We start from the raw sequence: 20,923 nt of genomic DNA on the forward strand, positions 1-20,923 counted from the left end.
GCTGAAATTTAATTCCCAGGCCGGGTGCGGTGGCTCATGCCTATAATCCCAGCACTTTGGGAGGCCAAGGCAAGCAGATTACCTGAGGTCAGGAGTTCGAGACCAGCCTGGCCAACATGATGAAATCCCGCCTCTACTAAAAATACAAAAATTAGCTGGGCGAGGTGGTGGGCACCTGTAATCCCAGCTACTCGGGAGGCTGAAGCAGGAGAATCGCTTGAACCTAGAGGCGGAGGTTGCAGTGAGCCAAGATTGCGCCACTGCACTCCAGCCTGGGCGACAGAGCAAGACTCCATCTCAAAAAAAAAAAAAAAAAAAAAAAAAGAAGAAGACATTTGATTCCCAGTTTGTTGGTGTTGGGAGTTGAGGCCTAATGGGAGGTGTTGGGTCATGGGGACGGATGCTTCATGAATGGTTTGGTGCCATTCTCAGTAGTGAGTGAGTTCTCACTCTCTTGAGCCGGGATTAGTTTTGACAGGAATGTGCCCATGAGAATGGGTTGTTATGAAACCAGATGCCCCTTGGTTTTCCCTCTTTGTACACATCTGCTTTCCCTTTGATTTTCTTCTTCATGTTATGAAGTAGCATGAAAAGCCCTCACCAAAAGCCGAGCAGATGCCAGCGCCATGCTTCTTATACTTCTCTGTTTATAGAACCGTGAGCTAAAACCTGTTCTCTTTGTAAATTACCCAGCCTCAGGTATTCTGTTGTAGCAAAATATTTGCTGAATTAAATTTAATAGTAACATGCCACCAAACATAATGATAAAATGTCACCAAACATGCAAAGATCATTTCTGTATTTTCTAGAAAGAAGATAAAATTAATCATGTACAACTGGTATTCTTGTGTTAAAAAAAATGAAGTGATCTTCACTAAGAAATTTGAAAATATTATTGAATTCATCTTCTTGAATAAACTTTTACAAGTAAACAAATACACCAATGATTGTAGCCTGTAAATATCATTCTGAAGCAAATATCCACCTCAACATTAGATTAAAAAGCAGGTCTGGCGAGGCGCGATGGCTCATGTGTGTAATCCCAGCACTTTGAGAGGCCCAGGTGGGTGGCTCACTTGAAACCAGGAGTTTGAGTCTAGCCTGGCCAACATGGCAAGACTCCCTCTCTACTAAAAATACAAAAAGTAGCTGGGCATGGTGGTTCACACCTGTAATCCCAGCTACTGGGGACGCTGAGGCAAGAGAATTACTTGAACCCAGGAGGTGGAGGTTGCAGTAAGTCGAGATCAGGCCACTGCACTCCAGCCTGGGTAACAGAGCAAGACTCTGTCTCCAAAAAGATAAAAAGTAATTCAGTTTCAAATATGCTGGCCAGGTACAGTGGCTCACATCTGTAATTCCAGCACTTTGGAAGGCTAAGGAAGAAGGACTGCTTAAGCCCAGGAGTTCGAGACCAGCCTGGGCAACATAGCAAGACAACATCTCAATTAAAAAAAAAAAAAAAAAGATACAAACATGTTGAGTTGGAGATTCCTGTAGCACCTTCTTACAGGGGAAGTCAATAATTCTGAGACAGGAGAGAGGTTTAGGCTGGGAACAGGAGTTGGAGGTCACCACCACAAGAATGGAAGCAAAATTCCTATGAGGACAACTCCACCTTTGGGAAGAGTTTAGAGCAGGAAGAGAAAGAATCCAGGGACAAGACACTGGGCAACAATGGCAAAGAAACAGAAACCCACAAAGGATATTGAGAGGGCAAGGTGAAGAAGATGGGAGGGAAGTCAGGGCGGAGAGTATCACTGAAGCCAAGAGGAGGAGAACTTAGAGAAGGGAGTGGCCAGTCCTCGGCAAGAGTCGCAAGAGTTGCAACAGGTGATTTCAGTATCCCCTGAACTTCTACAGTGTCTTTAATTCTAAAATTGGAGACCCTAACTTGAAAAAATAATGGCTTCTGTAGAATTCTTCAAAGATATCTTGAAGAGATATCTTCCTAACTCTGGAAGTATCCTTGTATAACACCTTCACTTTATTATTTTTTTAATCCTCATAAACCAAAGCATTATAATATATTACAAGTCTGCAATAGTTAAATACTAGATTTTGCTCTGGAAAAGCTTACTTGTAGCATCAGATTGGAAACAGATATAGAATCCCTAATTCTCAGTGAATTCTGACTGCACATTGAACAATTTGTGGCTTTTAGATAAAAGTTCTATGCCCATTTTCCCTAAGAACTCGGGGTAAAGGCCGGGCGCAGTGCCTCACGCCTGTAATCCCAGCACTTTCAGAGGCCAGGGCAGACAGATCACAATGTCAGGAGTTCGAGACCAGTCTGGCCAACATAGTGAAGCCCTGTCTCTACTAAAAATACAAAAAATTAGCCTGGTGTGGTGTGTGACTATAATCCCAGCTACTTGGGAGGCTGAGGCAGGAGAATCATGTGAACCTGGGAGGTGGAGGTTGCAGTGAGCCAAGATCATGCCATTGCACTCCAGCCTGGGTGACAGTCTGAGATTCCATCTCAAAAACAAAAAACAACAACAAAAAAACCTTCTGATAAAGTAACATGATAACACACAGACACTAACCTGTTAGGTACATAGAGGTAGGAAACTTCCTTGGGCTGGGCAAGGTTCTCAAGTCTTTTGGTCAGCTGAGCCTTCAAAGCACCCTGGGAAACAGGGCGAATAGGATCTTGATTTCCCCAAAACAGTTTTCTGTTAAGAAACATACAAATAAAATGGTAAAAAAATTGATTACTAAGGAAAATCTAAAAATTGACTCTTTTTTTCTTTGAGACAGAGTCTCGCTCTGTTGCCCAGGCGGGAGTGGAGTGCAGCGGCTTGATCTCGGCTCACTGCAACCTCTGCCTCCCGGATTCAAGTGATTCTCATGCCTCAGCCTCCCGAGTAGCTAGGATTACAGGCACGCGCCACCACACCTGGCTAATTTTTTAGTAGAGACAGGGTTTCACCATGTTAGCCAGGCTGGTCTCAAACTCCTGACCTCAAGTGATCCACCTGCCTTGACCTCCCAAAGTGCTAGGATTACAGGCGTGAGCCACCGCGCCTGGCCAGAAATGGCTCTTGATGGCTTTTATACTGACTTTACTTCATTTTAAGAACTATATGACAGAATTTTATTATTTCCAAGGATCTGAAATGAATATATTTATGGAAGTTAAACTATTACTGTTTAACCTATTGTCTTAAAATGAGGTGACCAAAAATGAACCTACTAGAGATAGTTCTGTTTCTGCCATCAAGTAAACCTTGTGGTTTATACTCAGGTTGGCATAAAATGAGCATTCTAACTATCTACACTAGCCTCCTGTTTTGGGTGAAGTCCTGTACCGGGTGGTTAGAAAATAAAATAGTAACAGAATGGTATTAATAGCTATAATTTGTGGAATACTTAACCTTTGCCAGGCATTGTGCTAAGTACTTTACAGATATCAGTTCATTTAGTCTCAATGGCCCTGTGAAATTGGGAGGATTACTGAACATGGGATGAACAGAAAAGGAGAAATCATTAAGGAATTAACCTGAAAAGGCTTCATGGAAGAAAGAAAAAAGCACAGATTGCCAGAAATGAGGTACATTCCACGTTGGGATAACAATGGGAAATGGAAATGACCAAGGCTTGAACCAGGAATATTTAGGGGGAAGTAGAATGTCACATTGGGAGGTAATTAAGCAGCATTGCTGAAATGGGTAAGGAGGGCAGGAGAAGGCCTTGAGATGGAGGAGTAAGAAAAAGATACAGGCCAGGCATGGTAGCTCACGCCTGTAATCCCAGCACTTCGAGAGGCTGAGGCAGGAGGAAGGAGGATCACTTGAGCCCAGGAGTTAGAGACCAGCCTGGGCTACATGGTGAAACCTAGTCTCTACAAAAAAATATCAAAAAACTAGCTAGCAACGGTGGCAGCATCTGTAGTCCCAACTACTTTGGAAGACTGCTTGAGCCTGAGAGGTTGAGGCTGCAATAAGCCAAGATCAATCAAACCACTGCACTCCAGCCAGTGTGACAGAGCAAGATCCTGTCTCAAAAAAAAAAAAAAAAACCTCCGTACACTTGTTATGACTTCACACATAATTAAATTTGCCCAACTGATTGAGTCAACCCTTTAAAAAGACCCCTGGTTTTCTTTTTTCAGCTTTGCTTATATTTTTAGATATAATGTTTCTTTCTCTGCTCTGTAAACATCAGTCAGAATTATTATTAGAAACAATAATTAATATCCCTGCTCCCTACCTTCTGCTGATTCCATTTTCTTTTTGTTTCTTTTTTTTTTTTTGAGATGGAGTCTGGCTCTGTCTCCCAGGCTGGAGTGCAGTGGCGTGATCTCGGCTCGCTGCAAGTTCCGCTTCCTGGGTTCACGTCATTCTCTTGCCTCAGCCTCCCGAGTAGCTGGGACTACAGGTGCCTGCCACCATGCCCGGCTAATTTTTTTTGTATTTTTAGTAGACACGGGGTTTCACTGTCTTAGCCAGGATGGTCTTGATCTCCTGACCTCGTGATCCTCCCGCCTCGACCTCCCAATCCATTTTCTAAATATGGCTCAAATCTGTCCATCTCTCCTCATCCCCACTGTTCCTTCTTTTGTCCATACTCCCATTATGTCCACGCCTTTCTCTACGCCACTGCCTGACTGATCTTTCTAAACACAAACTTGATCAAGTCAAGAGTGTCTGCCTCTCCAGCCTATCTATTCTTTCAGATCATGTCTTAGTCTTCTGGGGATTTTTCCTTGCATAGTTTAGTGTTGTACAGAAGTGGTACTCAATACTGTTTGATGGCCTTTTGTCTCATCAAACTCTACTGGAGCCACCTGCAAAAATTTGGGCAGGGATCTTGCTCTCATCGAGTCTGTTCAAGCCAGCACGGCCTGATGTGGAAATATGGCCTCCATACATACTGTCAATGTTGCCGTCAGTATGCAAAGGATAGCGGTTTTGTTAAATTGACTAAGTGATCCTCCTTGAATGGATTATGTGAGGCAGCTACCCAGTGAAAGAAACCATGCTAATTCCTTGTACATGAGATAAATTTTTTTAAAAACCACAAGAAAGGCCGGGTGCAGTGGCTCACTCCTGTAATCCCAGCGCTTTGGGAAGCCAAAGGAGGCGGATTATTTGAGATCAGGAGCTCAAGACCAACCTGACCAACATGGTGAAACCCCGTCTCTACTAAAAATACAAAAATTAGCCGGGCATGGTGGCATGCACCTGTAATCCCAGTTACTCGGGAGGCTGAGGCAGGAGAATTGCTTGAATCTGGGAGGTGGAGGTTACAGTTAGCCAAGATAGTACCACTGCACTCCAGCCGGGGTGGCAGAGTGAGACACTGTCAAAAAAAAAAAAAAAAAAACTACAAGAAAAATCACATAGTGGTTCAATGAATGAATGAATGGTGGGACTCACCTGATGGTGACATGCAGCACATATTAGAGAGGAGAGAATAACCACAGGCAGAATAAAAAGCAAATGCCGATGTTTAGGCCTCAAGTGAAGAGGGCCAGAGGAGGGAGATCCACATAGGGAAGACAGTAACTAGGCTCCCAAAGAAAGAAGTAGTGGGCAGGCTGGGTGCAGTGACTCACACCTGTAATCCCAGCACTTTGGGAGGCCAAGGCGGGCAGATCACCTGAGGTCAGGAGTTCGAGACCAGCTTGGCCATCATGGTGAAACCTCTTCTTTACTAAAAATACAAAAATTAGCCAGGCGTGGTGGCACATGCCTATAATCCCAGCTACTTGGGAGGCTGAAGCAGGAGAATCCCTTGAACCCGGGAGTTGGAGGCTGCAGTGAGCCAAGATCACACCACTCCACTCCAGCCTGGGTGACAGAGCGAGATTCCATCTCAAAAAAAAGAAAGAAGTAGTGGGTAGAGGTGAGAGAACCACATAATAGAAGTCAAAGAGGGGAAGAGTTTGAGAGAAGGATGCATAAAATATATCAAACCAAATATATTTTGATAAACAATAAAATATATTAAAAAGCATCAAATATAACCTAGATATCATAAAAGGATGAGCTCTGAAAAAAATCAAAAGACAATAGGATTTGGCCAGGCCATTATCAGTGGTTATAACAGAGTGAAAAACATGTCTTTGGATAGGGGTAAATATAATAGCTCAGATGGAGAGAGGCTAGAAGAGTCAGGGATTAGGAAGCTGAGGTGATGTGTATATATATACTGGGTTTGCACCCAGTTTCAAATTCAGAGCAAAAATTACCTTAGAAACAACAATGAAATTAAGTGCATAAAATATGGTCCGAATGATGCCCTCCAAGAACTGAACCCTCATGAGATTATAGCTGCTTAAAAATTTTGGCCACAAGTAAATATATAAACTTACTATGTACCCACAATATATTTTTAAAAAAATAAAACAAAAATTTTGGCCACAAGAACTAGAAAACAGAGAAGGAAGGCATTGAGGATAATATACAAAGCAGGATATTTGGCTTAAAGTAAGTTAGAAGGAAAAGACCAGTGGGATGAGAAAGAGCAGAGACTCCACAGTCAAGAAAAATTTGGTGGCTGGGCGTGGTGGCTCACGCCTGTAATCCCAACACTTTGGGAGGCCGAGGCGGGTGGATCACCTGAGGTCAGGAGTTCGAGACTAGCCTGGCCAATGTGGTAAAACCCTGTCTCTACAAAAGTACAAAAATTAGCTGGGCATGATGGTGGATGCCTGTAATCCCAGCTACTCAGGAGGCTGAGGCGGAAGAATCACTTGAAACTAGGAGGTGGAGGTTGCAGTGAGCCAAGAACGCACTACTACACTCCAGCCTGGGTGACGAGAGGAAACTCCATCTCAAAAAGAAAGAAAAAAAGAAAAATTTGGAGGTAAACTTCATCAGGAAGCAGGGAGGCTAACCAACAGGCTAAAGTAGCGTATTGTATACAGATAATGTACCACTGTACTGCCAGCATTTTAGAAATTACCTGTTTAGCAGTTACATGGCTAGTAATATCAAGAAAATAAAAATGTAATCTTCTATGGTCCATATCTAGGACTTGACCAGAGTATAGGATCTTTATCCATACCACACCTGTCTGATGGATCCATGAAACAGAACCAAGTCTGACACCATCACAATTACCCACAGAATTCTAGAATAATGGAACTAGAAGGATTCTGGGGGGTTCAGTGTTCAATCACCCCATTCTGCACAGCTAAAACTCTAGTCTGTTTCAGATCCAGATTTAGAAAACACAAAACAGCTCTCATCAGTCCATTTCCAGAGTTGTACTGTTCTGAAATTCTTTTTTTTTTTTTTTTTTTTTTGAGACAGAGTCTCACTCTGTCGCCCAGGCTGGAGTGCAGTGGCCGGATCTCAGCTCACTGCAAGCTCCGCCTACCGGGTTCCCGCCATTCTCCTGCCTCAGCCTCCCGAGTAGCTGGGACTACAGGCGCCCGCCATCGCGCCGGGCTAATTTTTTGTATTTTTAGTAGAGACGGGGTTTTACCGTGGTCTCGATCTCCTGACCTTGTGATCCGCCCGCCTCGGCCTCCCAAAGTGCTGGGATTACAGGCGTGAGCCACCGCGCCCGGCCTGTTCTGAAATTCTTATAATCTCTCCCATCATAACAAATACTTATTTAGCTTTTATCTCTTTAAAATGCTTTATGGACTTTTTGAATTTAGAAATCAGTCTTCAAACTTTCTTTGCCAGTCTAGTCTAGCCAACCACAAATTCTTGTAATGCTTCCTCATAGGATCCATCTTTCTTTTAATAATTTTCTTCATTGGCCTTTGAGACTCTCTCTTTCTTGGTTCTCTTCTAGCAGCTTCCTCTGTTTCTTGTTTGTTTGTTTGTTTCTTTTTTTTTTTTTTTTTGAGACAGTCTCCCTCTGTCACCTCTGTCACCTGTGCTGGAGTGCAGTGACATGATCTCAGCTCACTGCAACCTCAGCCTCCCAGGCTTAAGCGATTCTGCTTCAGCCTCTCAAATAATTGGGACTACAGGTACGTGCCACCATGCCTGGCTAATTTTTGTATTTTTATTAGAGACAGGGTTTCATCACGTTGGCCAGGCTGGTCTCAAACTTCTGACCTCAAGTGATCCACCCGCCTTGCCTCTCAAAGTGCTGGAATTACAGGCATGAGCCACCACGCCTCGCCTCTCTCTGTTTCTTTAGGTAGCATTTCTTTCACAACTCAAACAATGGCACGTGCTCCAGGCTTCCAATCTCTTCAATATTATTATTATTATTATTATTATTATTATTAAGAGATGGAGTCTCTCAGTCACCCAGGCTGGATTGCAGTGGCGCAATCTCGGCTCACTGCAACTGCCACCTCCCAGGTTCAAGCAATCCTCCTGCTGCAACCTATCTCAAGTAGCTGGAATTACAGGTGCGTGCCACCACACCTGGCTAATTTTTGTATTTTTAGTAGAGATGGGGTTTCGCCATGTTAGCCAGGCTTTCTCAAACTCTTGACCTCAAGTGATCCACCCATCCCAACCTCCCAAAGTGCTGGGATTACAGGCGTGAGCCACTGCGCCCATCCTCAATATTATTTTATTAGTACTAAACGCAATTCCCGAATAAGTGTCTCCAGTTATTCTCAAGTAGTCTCCTGAGTGCTAAATCCATATTTCCAGATACTTATTGAATGTCTCAAAATCATCTGCATGATCTAATGTATCTTCCTCCCAAACCTATCCCCCTCTTGTATTTTCTCTCACAGTTATAATAGTATTCTCTACCTTATTTCTAAAGACACAAAACTAGAAATCATATTTTACTCCTTCCTCAGACTTCTACAATTCATTTGTCACTAGGTCCTGTCCATCTATGTTTTGACTCTAACCTTTGTCTCAATCTTTAAGGCCAATGTTTTCGGATAGGCTATCATTATTTCTCTCCTACATTATTTCAATAGCCCCAAATTATCTTCTTGCCTCTGGTATTCCATGCCATCAAAGGAACTGTGCCTTTCTAAAATAGACAGGGTGATATAATGGAAAGAAATGGGCTTTGTGGTCAACGGATGTAGATTCAAATCCAAGTTGAATTGGGTAAGTTACTTAACTTTTCTAAACTTTATTCCCTAATCAAATAATATCTCCAGTTTTTCTATTGGTTTCAAATAGGGTGGGTTGAGTGATTCAAAATTTTGACAGTTCTAGTAATATTCATTATCCGTGTATACCTCTACTCAATATATATGTGTGTGTTCCTATCCATGGGTAAGAGAGAATTTAATGCATACTATATTTTTAGTTTTAAGCCTTTTAAAACTTAGTCTTCAGAGTATAGCAAAGTTGCAAGATGCAGCATTAATATACAAAAGTCTACTGATTTTTTAATATGCTAACAAGGAACAATTGGACTTTGAAATAAAAAACAGAATGCTATTTACATTAGCATTGTGGAAAAAATTGAATACATAAGCATAATCCTAACAAAATACATATAAGATCTATAAGAGGAAAGCTACAAAACTCTGATGAAAGAATCAAAAAAGAGTTATAAATATTGATAGGTATTCAATATTCATGGATAGGAAGAATCAATATTAAGATATCAATTATTCCCAACTTGGTTTATACATTCAAAGCAATTCCAGTAAAAATCCCAGCAAGTTACTTCATGGATATTGACAAACTGATTCTATAGTTTATATAGAAAGACAAAAGACCCAGAATAGTCAACATAATATTCAAGAACAAAGTCAGAGGACTAACACTATCTTACTTCAAGACTTACAAAGCTATAGTAATCGAGGCAGTGTGGTATTGGTGAAAGAAGAGACAGATGAGTGGGATAAAATACAGATCCTATAAGTAGATCCACACAAATACAGCTAAAGGACTGAAGGCAATCCGATCAAGAAAGGATAGTCTCAGCCAGGTGTGGTGGCTCACACCTGTAATCCCAGCACTCTGGGAGGCTGAGGTGGGCAGATCACCCGAGGTCGGGAGTTCGAGACCAGCCCTAACCACATGGAGAAACCCCATCTCTACTGAAAATACAAAATTAGCCAGGCATGGTGGTGCCTGCCTGTAATCTACTACTCGGGAGGCTGAGGCAGGAGAATCGCTTGAACCCGGGAGGCGGAGGTTGCAGTGAGCCGAGATTGCGCCATTGCACTCCAGCCTGAACAAGCGTGAAATTCCATCTCCAAAAAAAAAAAGGAAATGATAGTCTTTTCAACAAATAGTGCTGGAACAACTGGACATCTACATGCAAAAGTAAATAATCTAGACACAGACCTTGCACTTTTCATAAACATTAACTCAAAATGTGTCTAGATATAAACATAAAATATAAAAATATAAAACTTTCAGGAGTTTTATAGAAAAACACACAGGAGAAAATCCAGGTAACTTTGGGTTTAGCAATGAGTTTAGAAACAACACCAAAAGCATGATTCACAAAAGAAAAAACCAGTAAATTGAACTTCATAAAAATTAAAATTTCTATTTTGTGAAACGCACCGCTAAGAGAATGAAAAGCTAAACTATAGACTGAGAGACAATATTTGCAAAACTAATATCTGATAAAGGATTGGCATCCAAAACATACAAAGAACACTTAAAACTCAACAATAACAAATAGCAAAAATGGGCAGATCTGAACAAACACCTCACACAAATAAGCAAATATGCTCAACATCAGTTCATTAGAGAATTGCAAATTAAAACAATGAGATACCACTACACACCTATTAGAATGGCTTAAATCCAAACACTGACAACACCAAATGCTGACAAAGATGTGGAGCGACAGGAACTCTCCTTCATTGCTTGTGAAAACGCAAAATGGTACAGTCATCTTACAAGAGCTTAGCAGTTTCTTACAGAGTTAAATATACTCTTACCATATTATGCAGCAATTTACCCAAATTACTAAAAACTTATATGTACCAAAAACCTTGCACATGAATGTTTATAGCAGCTTAATTCATAATTGCCAAATATTGGAAGCAACCAGGATGCCCTTAAATAGATGAATGGATATACCTATATCCATGGTATATATGGATATGATACACCTATACAACTAAATAGTACCACATCAATAGAATATAATCTTAAAAAGAAATGAGCTATCAAGCCAAAAAAAATGGAGGTATCTTAAATGCATATTACTAAGTAAAAGAAGCCAATCTGAACGATTTCATACTGTACACTTCCAACTATATGACTTTCTAGAAAAGACAAAACTATAGAGACAGTAAATAGATTAGCAGTGGCCAAGGGTTTGGAAAGGGAGGAAAGATGAAAAGAAACGAATAGTTGGAACACAGGTAATTTTTAGGGCCATGAAACTATCCTGTATGATACTATAATGGTGGATACATTATGCATTTATCAAACCCATAAAGCTGCACAACACAAAAAGTGAACCTTAATGTAAACCACAGACTTTAATCAGTAGCAATATATCAATATTGGCTCATCAATTTTAACAACTGTACCAAAATAACGCAAGATGTTAGTAGTAGGGAAAACTAGGGGGAACGGTGGTAAACATGGGAACTCTGTACTTTCTGCTCAATTTTTCTGTAAACCCAAAACTGCTCTAAAAATTAAAGTCTATTAACTTTGTTTAAGAAGCAATAGGACAGGCATGGTGGCTCACGTCTATAATCCCAACACTTTGGGAGGCCAAGATGGGAGGATCACTTGAGCACAGGAGTTTGAGGCCAGCCTGGGAAACATAAGGAGACCCCTGACTCCAAAAAAAAATTTAAAAATTAGCTGGGCACATGTGGTCCCAGATACTCAGGAGGCTGAGGTGGAAGAATCACTTCAGCCTGGGAGGTCAAGGCTGCAGTGAGCCAAGATTGCACCACTACGCTCCAGCCTGAGCAACACAGTGAGACCCTGCCTCAAAAAAAAAGCAGTAGGAGATCCAAAAAATATTCAAGCTTGACTCAGGAGCCAAAGAAGAAAAAGAGGAGTCCCTTGGCCAAGCATGAAAGGACCGAGGGTCCAGCTTGCTGGAGACCCAGAGGACAGGTGTGCTCTAATAAGAGGTTTAGAGGTATCAAGATTAGTGATAGCAGCCTTAGAGATACAGGCAGCAAAGCTGGACTTGGAGAATGCACAAAAAGTTTCAAAGGGGTGTGGAGTCACACCCTTGAGCAGTGGTTCTCAAGTCTGTCTGCCTATAGAATCATCTGGGGAGCTTTTAACTCCCAAAGTCTATGGCACACCCCGTATCGACTAAATCAGGATTTTTGGGGAAAGCACTCAGTCATTACTAAAGTTCCCCAGGTGATACCAATGTACAGCCAAATTTAAGAACCACTGACCAAGGGTTAGCTTTTTACATGCTGACTACAATGAGGTGATAATATTGGTTCAGAGGATCTAATTAAGTAGAGGTGGATGGATAAATAATACTTACCTATTTGATGTAATAAACACAATCATCACAAACAAGACCATATAATATTGCCTTACCTGTCTGGAGTTCCCCATTGCTTTTTAGGCTTTGAAAGATTTGGGGTTCTCTTCCTAGAAGAAACACTAACAAATATCAGCTGATTAATTCAAAGAGAATGCTTAAGAAATATGGTTACATTAGATGACTCCTACTCAAACAAATCCCATATGAGGGGGGAAAAAAAGAAGAATTAAAACCAATGCTATATTTGATATGATTTGAAGAGTACTGAAAGGCTCAAAGTATCCAAACATTCTTTGGACCCAACATTCTCACTTCTAGAATTACTAATATAACACATAATAAAATTAAGACAATAAATTATGCAACAAACAATGAACATATTGTCTCCAGAAGACCCGAGGTAAAATGCACTTTTTAACAGGAAAAACCTCAATCAGCCTATTAAGGTCATTTGTAGATGGCTTTGTAGCACTGGATTCTGAAGAGATTGTACAGACAAATTTCAGACAGAATATCTGGCTTTGGAAAAACTATGAAATAGGCAAAATACACTTTTGGTACCACTCAACCCCCTCTGTGCCTCACTCTGCTCCCTTGAACCTTCCCTAATTTTTCTTAATCCACTTGTAGCAGAGAGAGTTTGTGTCCTCCAAGTGTCTATGTGTTCCCCTATGTTTCTCAGCCTCCTTTGCAGTGTTTGGAGTGACATAACTGTCACGTCTAATTTCAGCAAGAGTACTGGGTATCACATATGAGCTAGTGTGTCTCTTCCACTTTTCTCTTTCCCTGTTGCAGGGACCTAGAAGTCACATATCCTAGATAGCAGAGCTACAAGGTTGAGAAGGGCCAATCAATTCACACTAGACTCTGGCAGGAGGGAGAAATAAACTTTTATTGTGTTAAGTCATTGAGAGTTCTGTATCTTGTTTGTTAATGTAGCATTGTCTATTCTATGCAGACTAATATACCACCTATGTTGTGGAGACTCATATTACAACTGTGTAATGGCCTTGGTTGGAGTCTGAAGGGCCCAATACATAACAAATCTTTTGGTCCTACCATCTTTAGAAACCAACTGAGGCCGGGCACGGTGGCTCAAGCCTGTAATCCCAGCACTTTGGGAGGCCGAGATGGGCGGATCACGAGGTCAGGAGATCAAGACCATCCTGGCTAACACGGTGAAACCCCGTCTCTACTAAAAATACAAAAACTAGCCGGGCGAGGTGGCGGGCGCCTGTAGTCCCAGCTACTCAGGAGGCTGAGGCAGGAGAATGGCGTAAACCCGGGAGGCGGAGCTTGCAGTGAGCTGAGATCTGGCCACTGCACTCCAGTCCGGGCGACAGAGCGAGACTCCGCCTCAAAAAAAAAAAAAGAAACCAACTGAAAAATAGGCACAGGAGTCAGACAAATAGAATAAAAATACTATCTGTTATTGACAAAACCATATTGAAATGAGTAGTTTGGATCCCTGACACCCCCAAATTGAACTGACATCCCAAAGCTGCAGGCCTCCTCCTGTAGGGGCTAAACTTGCTATGTGATAGAAAGTAGATCACAAAGATCCTTGTACAGATTGATGCACCATCTTACAGATCACTGTGGACAGGCAGGCCCCAAAGAAAAAGGGTCCTAGAAGGGACCAATGCTCTCTCCCAAACCTATCAAACAGATGTCACTCCTACTCCATGGAAAGTCTAACTAAAGAATGAGGCAAGAGGCCAGGAGAATTCCTCAACGGAAATGCTTCAATGTATAATGAGGGAGGTGATAAGGAAAAGCATCCCCCTAACACCTGCCTGAGCTCTTTAATAGGCTCCAAACTCTTTTAGAATAAGCCCTAGCCCTGGTGTCAGGTAGGATTCAGTCACTGACACAGCACATACAAGGCATTATGTGAAGAAATGGCCTTCCTAATTAAGTGGTGACTGATACACTGTGGCAGGAGGCAGCAGGGGAGAGTGGGCTCAATAGTCAGCAGCTCCCAAGATTGCACACTTGTATAACCTCTCAGCATTTTTTGTTTGCTTGTTTGTTTTGTTAGAGATAGGGTCTATGTTACCCAGGCTGGAGTGCAATGGCGTGATCACAGCTCCCTGCGGCCTCGGACTACTACCCAAACTCAGCCTCCTGAGTAGCTGGGACTACGGACACCATACCGGGCTAATTAGGCACAGCATATTTGCATAAAAGCAAACTTTTTAAAGGATACAGGGATAGATAATGCAGATGGAGATGGCACAATTTCCTCACATGACTCCAAATTAACAGAGCAAAGAGAAACAAGAAGCAGTAAGAAATAACAATAATGAAAAACTTTTTTGAAACCACACTCCTCACAGCCTTTTTAAATATAAAACTTTACGAGACACATACTATCCAGTCACAGGAAAGCTTGTTCACTCAGCATACATTATTTATTTTAAGTACTGTGGTATTTTGAGTGGATACTTGGTACTATTCAGTAGATGTTAATTCTACCTGCTCTACTCCTCAGCCACCTGACAACCTTGGGAAAGTGACTTAATTTTGCTGAATTTCATTTTCTCTCAGTAAAATCTAGTTGATATATCTGTCCTATCTACTTTTCAGAATTCTTATGAGAAAACCTATTTTTTAACTGAAAACCATTAAACAAAAATAAGGTAGTAGTATTTGCTGCCTGAATAAGGAAGGGGGGAAAAAACTGGAAAGCATGGTAAATACAGCCAGGTGTGGTGGTTCACGCCTGTAATGCCAGCACTTCAGGAAGCTGAGTTAGAAGGATCACCTGAGGTCAGGAAATTGGGACCAGCCTGGGCAACACAGTGAGATCTATCTTCACAATAAAATTTTAAAAATAAATGTTAAAACATAAAATACAAAATAAGTCTAAATAATAACCATACATGTAAATGAGCTAAACAATAACAATAAATATGAATGGTTTTGACCCACTTCTTTAAAAAGTGGATGAAAATAAAATCTGGTATTATTTACTTTTCATCTACATGAACCATTGATATGAACCCTTGGTGTTTCTCCCTAATGATTTTATAGGATGAGTATCTCTTATCCAAAATGCTTGGGACTAGAAGTATTTGGAATTTTGGATATTTTCAGATTTTGAAATATCTATATACATAATGAGGTATCTTGGGGATGAGACCCAAGTCTAAATACAACATTCATTTATGTTTTATATACATCTTACACACATGCCTGAAGGTAATTATATATATAATATTTTAAATAATTTTGTGTGTGAAACAAAGTTTGTGGTAAGTGTTTATGTGAGAAATTTTCCACTCGTGGTGTCATGTCCATGCTCAAAAAGTTTCAGCTTTTGGAGCATTTGGGATCTTAGATTTTCAGATTAGGGATGCTCAACCTGTATTCTGTCTCCTCTTCTAACTGTATCTTAGCCAAACAATGGGTAAGCGTTGGTTTTCAGGAGGCATTTATTGTTGTGCATTATATGCACATATGCACATATACATTTTTCTTTTCTTTTTTTCATAAAAGGCACTTTCTTGAAAAGTCATTAGCTACCGTACTTCAATTAGAGGCAAGGAAGATTGGGATACATTGAACTGGAGCTTCACAAAATCTGTGATTTGAGATTGTCAATGCAGAATCCCAAATCGCTTAAAAGTTCAGATCTACTAAGTAATGAATCAAGTACCTAGCAAACAAGTGAAAAACTCAGTGAATAGAAGTGTTCTCCAGCCAGGCACGGTGGCTTACCCCTGTAATCCCAGCACTTTGGGAGGCTGAGGTGGGTCGATCACAAGGTCGGGAGATCGAGACCATCCTGGCCAACATAGTGAAACCCCATCTCTACTAAAAATACAAAAATTAGCCAGGTGTGGTGGTGCATGCCCGTAATCCCAGCTACTCAGGAGGCTGAGGCAGGAGAATAATTTGAACCAGGGAGTCGGAGGTTGCAGTGGGCCGAGATCGTGCCACTGCACTCCAGCCTGGCGACAGAGCGAGACTGTCTCAAAAAAAAAAAAAAAAAAAAGAAAAAGGAAGTGTTCTCCTACATCTCAATCTTCTTTCCCACTGTTTAATAAGTCTAAATAATAGCCATACATATAAATGAGCTAATCAGTAACAATAAATATGAATGGTTTTTACCCATTTCTTTAAAAAGTAGATAAAAATAAAATCTGGTATTATTTACTTTTCACTTATATGAACCCTTCGTATTTCTCCCTAATGATTCTATAGGATGAATATCTCTTATCCAAAATGCTTGGGACCAGAAGTGTAACTTCTTAGTAATTCTGTCTTCCTTCATTCCTCTTCCCATAGGAACTGTGATTAGAAAAGGGCCTTATGGGCCAGGCGTGGTGGCTCACACCTGTAATCCCAACACTTTGGGAGGCTGAGGCAGATGGTTCACAAGGTCAGGAGTTTGAGACCAGCCTGACCAACATGGTGAAACCCCGTCTCTACTAAAAATACAAAAATTAGCTGGGCGTGATGGTGCATGCCTGTAATCCCAGCTACTCAGGGGGCTGAGGAAGGAGAATCACTTGAACCTGGGAGGCAGAGGTTGCGGTGAGCCGAGATGACGCCACTGCACTCCAGTCTGGGGAACAGAGTGAGACTGTGTCTCAAAAAAAAAAAAAAGAAAGAAAGAAAGAAAAGAAAAGGGCCTTATGACAAAGGGAAAGCCTAGGAATGTTCTTTTTGAAAACCCCAAGGTAGACCCACGTCAAATGAATCTGCCCCATCCAGACTGGCTGGCCTATTAGTTTAGGTCTGTGAAAACAGTACTATAATTACATCTTACCATTTCCTTACAAAGTCACAGGAAACAGGATTTGCTAAAAGAAAACAAAAGTAAAAGCAAAAATTAGATTCAACAGGAATCAAAAATATGATCAAGATAGCATCAGAAATTAAAAGAGAAAGGAGTTAGAAAAAGAAATATTTGGGGAAATGGCCAACTGAAATATATCATATTATGTACCAAAATAAACCACAGGTAAATCAAGGAGTTAAATATTTTAAAAACTGAATTAGAGGAAATAAGAGAATATTTACTTGATCCCTGGATTTTAATCTTCTAGAGTTAAAGGTGGCAAAACATATAAAGGACAATATAAATAGATTAAAATACTTAAAATTTCTGTGTCAAAAATTAAAACTTAAAGATGATAGAAAACTTTGAAGGAATATTTGGCAATAAATACGATAAAGGGTTAATAGTCTTAACATTTGAGGAGTAAAAATGTACAGATTATAAGAAAACACTAAGGTAAGTGTCAAAATTAAATAGACAAAGGATGAGAACAGAATTCACATATGAAGATATATAAAGGGCTAATAAACGTTAAGTAAAAGTTCATCAGCACTACAGGAAAGGTAAAAAAAAAAAAAAAGAGAGAGAGAGAACGCTCAAACTTGCTTGTAATCAAAACAATGCAAAAAATGAGATTTTTCTTTAAACTAGCAAATTGGCAAAATTTTTTTGCAAAGTATAAAGATATTGGAAGGGATGAAATGAGTCCTCTTGTGCACTGCTGGTAAAAGTCTAAATTAGTATATTTTATGAAAAATAATTTGATAGTGTAAGTCAGTAATGTTTACATGCCTTAGTCCAATTCTATTTATAGAAATGGACCCTAAAGAAATAGTTCCAAGAGTGGGCAAAGATTTATGCAGAAAAATCTTCATTGTGGTATCTTTAACAGTGGGAAATTAGGTAATACTGAAATGTTCAAAACAGAAGAAATAGTTAAGCTGATGAAAAATCTTGTTTAGAAGCTGTTTTGTTTTTTATTTTAATGTGGAAAGATGTAGGTGATCCCATAGGCCTTATAATGATGGATTACTCCAGAGTCTTTTCTTAGGAGTTTTTAATCCCATCTAAGAGTCTAGAATGTTTTTGGTAAAGAAAAGTGGGTGTGCTACAGCATCAGACAGACATGGCTCAAACCTCAGTTTTGTTGCTTACTCCACTGTACAATCTTGGGTAATTTCTCAGGGATTTAGGTCCCCCTTCTCAGATAGGAGGATTAATAGGTCTGTGTAAAGATTAGTGATAAACAGCTGGGCACAGTGGCTCAGGCCTGTAATCCCAGCACTTTGGGAGGCCGAGGCAGGCAGATCACCTGAGATCAGGAGTCCGAGATCAGCCTAGCCAACATGGTGAACTCCCATCTCTACTGAAAATACAAAAATTAGTCGTTCATAGTGGTGCATGCCTGTAATCCCAGCTACTCGGGAGGCTGAGGCAGGAGAATCGCTTGAACCTGGGAGGCAGATGTTGCAGTGAGCTGAGATCACGCCACTGCACTCCAGCCTGGGCGACAAGAGTGAAACAACTCCATCTCAGAAAAAAAAAAAAAAAAAAAAAGCATTAGTGATAAACAAAACAAGATTAGTGTATACATGTATATCACTTACATATATATGTAAAGAATCTTGCATATAGTAGATGAATGGTAGTTACAATTATTGGTTACAACTTCAGTGTATCAATGGCTTAAACAGAGCACTATAGGAAACACAATTAACTATTCAGCCAACTTGTGATTTGGCTCCTATAGGCAAGCATGGTGCCAGTATGGACAGAACACAAATGAGGAAGGTCTCTCGTCTCAAAAAGTTTACGCTCCAGTGGGAGGCAGGCTATGAATTTCAACAAAAAAGTTAATGGAACTTTTAAATTCAGATATTTTCTGTTGTTCAAGACCTAAGGTAAAAGGGAGAGTAGTCTACAAAAATCCCCCTCGTGGCCAGCCATGCTATCACCCATGCAAGTTGCAGCGCTTATTCTGTAGGCTTTTTATGTATTACCAACCTTGCCTTTCAGCTTTATGACCTGACACAGGTTGAAGTCAGTAAAAAACTGAATCAGTCCTAAAAGACCATCTATAAGTACTGATAATGTGAATGAATAACTCGCTATTGTTCTTTTGTGCTATAATTTCTCCCACAGGTAAAGCTTTAACTCTATTTTAGAAAACACACTTTTGATGTTATCTCATTAACTGGCAGGATGAAATAGCTCTCAGGTGGCTGTTGTTAGCTAATGTCCCAAGCAAAGCAGTGTTACAGTGGTTTCCAAATTTGTCCACAGATTAGAATCACCTGGAGATCTCTTACAAACTACAAGTCCCAGGCCACATCTCAGACCAATTTAGTCACAATCTCTGGGGAACGGACACAGGCATCAGCATTTTTTGAAGCAGACAAGTTTGGGAACTGCATTTAATGGCTGAGACCACTGGCTCTGGAATCAGAGTTCCCGGAACCAAATTTTGGCTCTAACCTGTGATCTAGGGCAAGTTTATTTAAGCTCTCTGCAACTCAGTATTTTCACCACTGAGTTCTTGCTTCAAAAAGTTGTTAGAGGAAAGTTACATAATGTGAAGAATGAACTCTGCATAGTGTCCAAAAACACAGTAAATACACAATAAATGGCATTATTTGTTAGGCAGGGATCTAGACCTGACATGGCGGCGCCACCTGGCGTAGCAGGCCCTTTGTTCCAGACTTCCCTTCCTCTTTGAACACACCCGCAGACTTGCATACATCAGAGGTTCCAGCTGGGCAACCACACTCCTCCATGACCTGCAGCTGACCTGCATTCCACAAGTTCGTAAACAGCAGTTTCGGTTAACAATTTCCAAAGACCCCTTCCTCATGACCCTTACTCGACTCCTGCCCTAATAGCTTCAAAACCCCCCAGGCCCTGTTTGTACAACTAGCTTCCCTACCTCTCGGGCTATAAAAAAGCCCCTACCCTCCTCCCTCAGCGCACCTTCCTCGGCCCGCACCTTAGGACCGAGAAACCTCTCCTGCGAGTCCTAATAAAGGCTATTCTCACTGCCATTTGCCTTGTGTGTTTGTTCCCGGTTCAGCTCCAGCCTCAGTTTACCTTTACATTTGGTGCCGAAACCTGGGAGGAGACCCCTCCCCCAGACCCCTGCTGGGTCGGGCAGGCTCCCTTCTCCCCGAGCCAGGACCTTCTTTCCAAGCCAGGAGCCGTTTCACCAAATCCAAGACTCAGTTTGATCACTGCTGGGTAAGTTTTCCCCTGTCCTGTAGGCCCCCTCTGGGAAGTCTCTCTCCGAAAGGCGTGGCCACGTCAGGGGCTCCCTCTGGTCAACTGTGACCTTGGCACCGGGGACAAGAAGACATCCAACCTCCCCGGAAGCCACCGTACCCCACAATCCGTGTGGCAGTGGGAGGATGCTCCCATTGCCTCCGGACTGCCCGTCTTAGGACCATGGGAACTACCCAGTCCAAACCAGACCGAAAATCCCCTCTGGGGTGCCTCTTGGCGAATCTGCAGACTTTAAGTCTCAGCCCAGACATAAAACAAAAGTGGTTCATTTTCTTCTGCACAGTAGCATGGCCGCAGTATAAACTGGATAATCAGTCTCAGTGGCCTGCAGAAGGCACTCTAGACTTTAACATCCTCACGGATCTGACCAACTTCTGCAAGAGACTAGGCAAATGGCACGAGATACCCTATGTTCAAGCCTTTTGGGACTTGTGTTCTCGCCCAGATCTCTGCGCCCAATGCTCGTTAGCTCAGGTCCTACTCGCAAAGTCTCTTCCCTCGAGCAAGGAGAGGGATGATTCC

The 20,923-nt window shown here is 41.3% G+C and overlaps 1 protein-coding gene across 1 annotated transcript in view; it reads right to left on the bottom strand.

Annotated features, from left to right (window-relative positions):
* THEGL (theg spermatid protein like) overlaps positions 1-20,923 on the bottom strand; it is an 81,994-nt gene that overhangs the window by 37,080 nt on the left and 23,991 nt on the right. The window contains exons 2-4 of the mRNA XM_033214587.1: positions 17,117-17,150; positions 12,393-12,458; positions 2,550-2,678 (exon numbers count right to left, since the gene is read on the bottom strand). Of these exons, the coding sequence (XP_033070478.1) occupies positions 2,550-2,678; positions 12,393-12,458; positions 17,117-17,150 (229 nt within the window). The remainder of the gene's footprint in view (positions 1-2,549; positions 2,679-12,392; positions 12,459-17,116; positions 17,151-20,923) is intronic.

This window comes from Trachypithecus francoisi, unplaced genomic scaffold, assembly GCF_009764315.1.
Source record: "Trachypithecus francoisi isolate TF-2019V2 unplaced genomic scaffold, Tfra_2.0 Lachesis_group1, whole genome shotgun sequence".
NCBI classification, from domain to species: Eukaryota; Metazoa; Chordata; class Mammalia; order Primates; family Cercopithecidae; genus Trachypithecus; species Trachypithecus francoisi.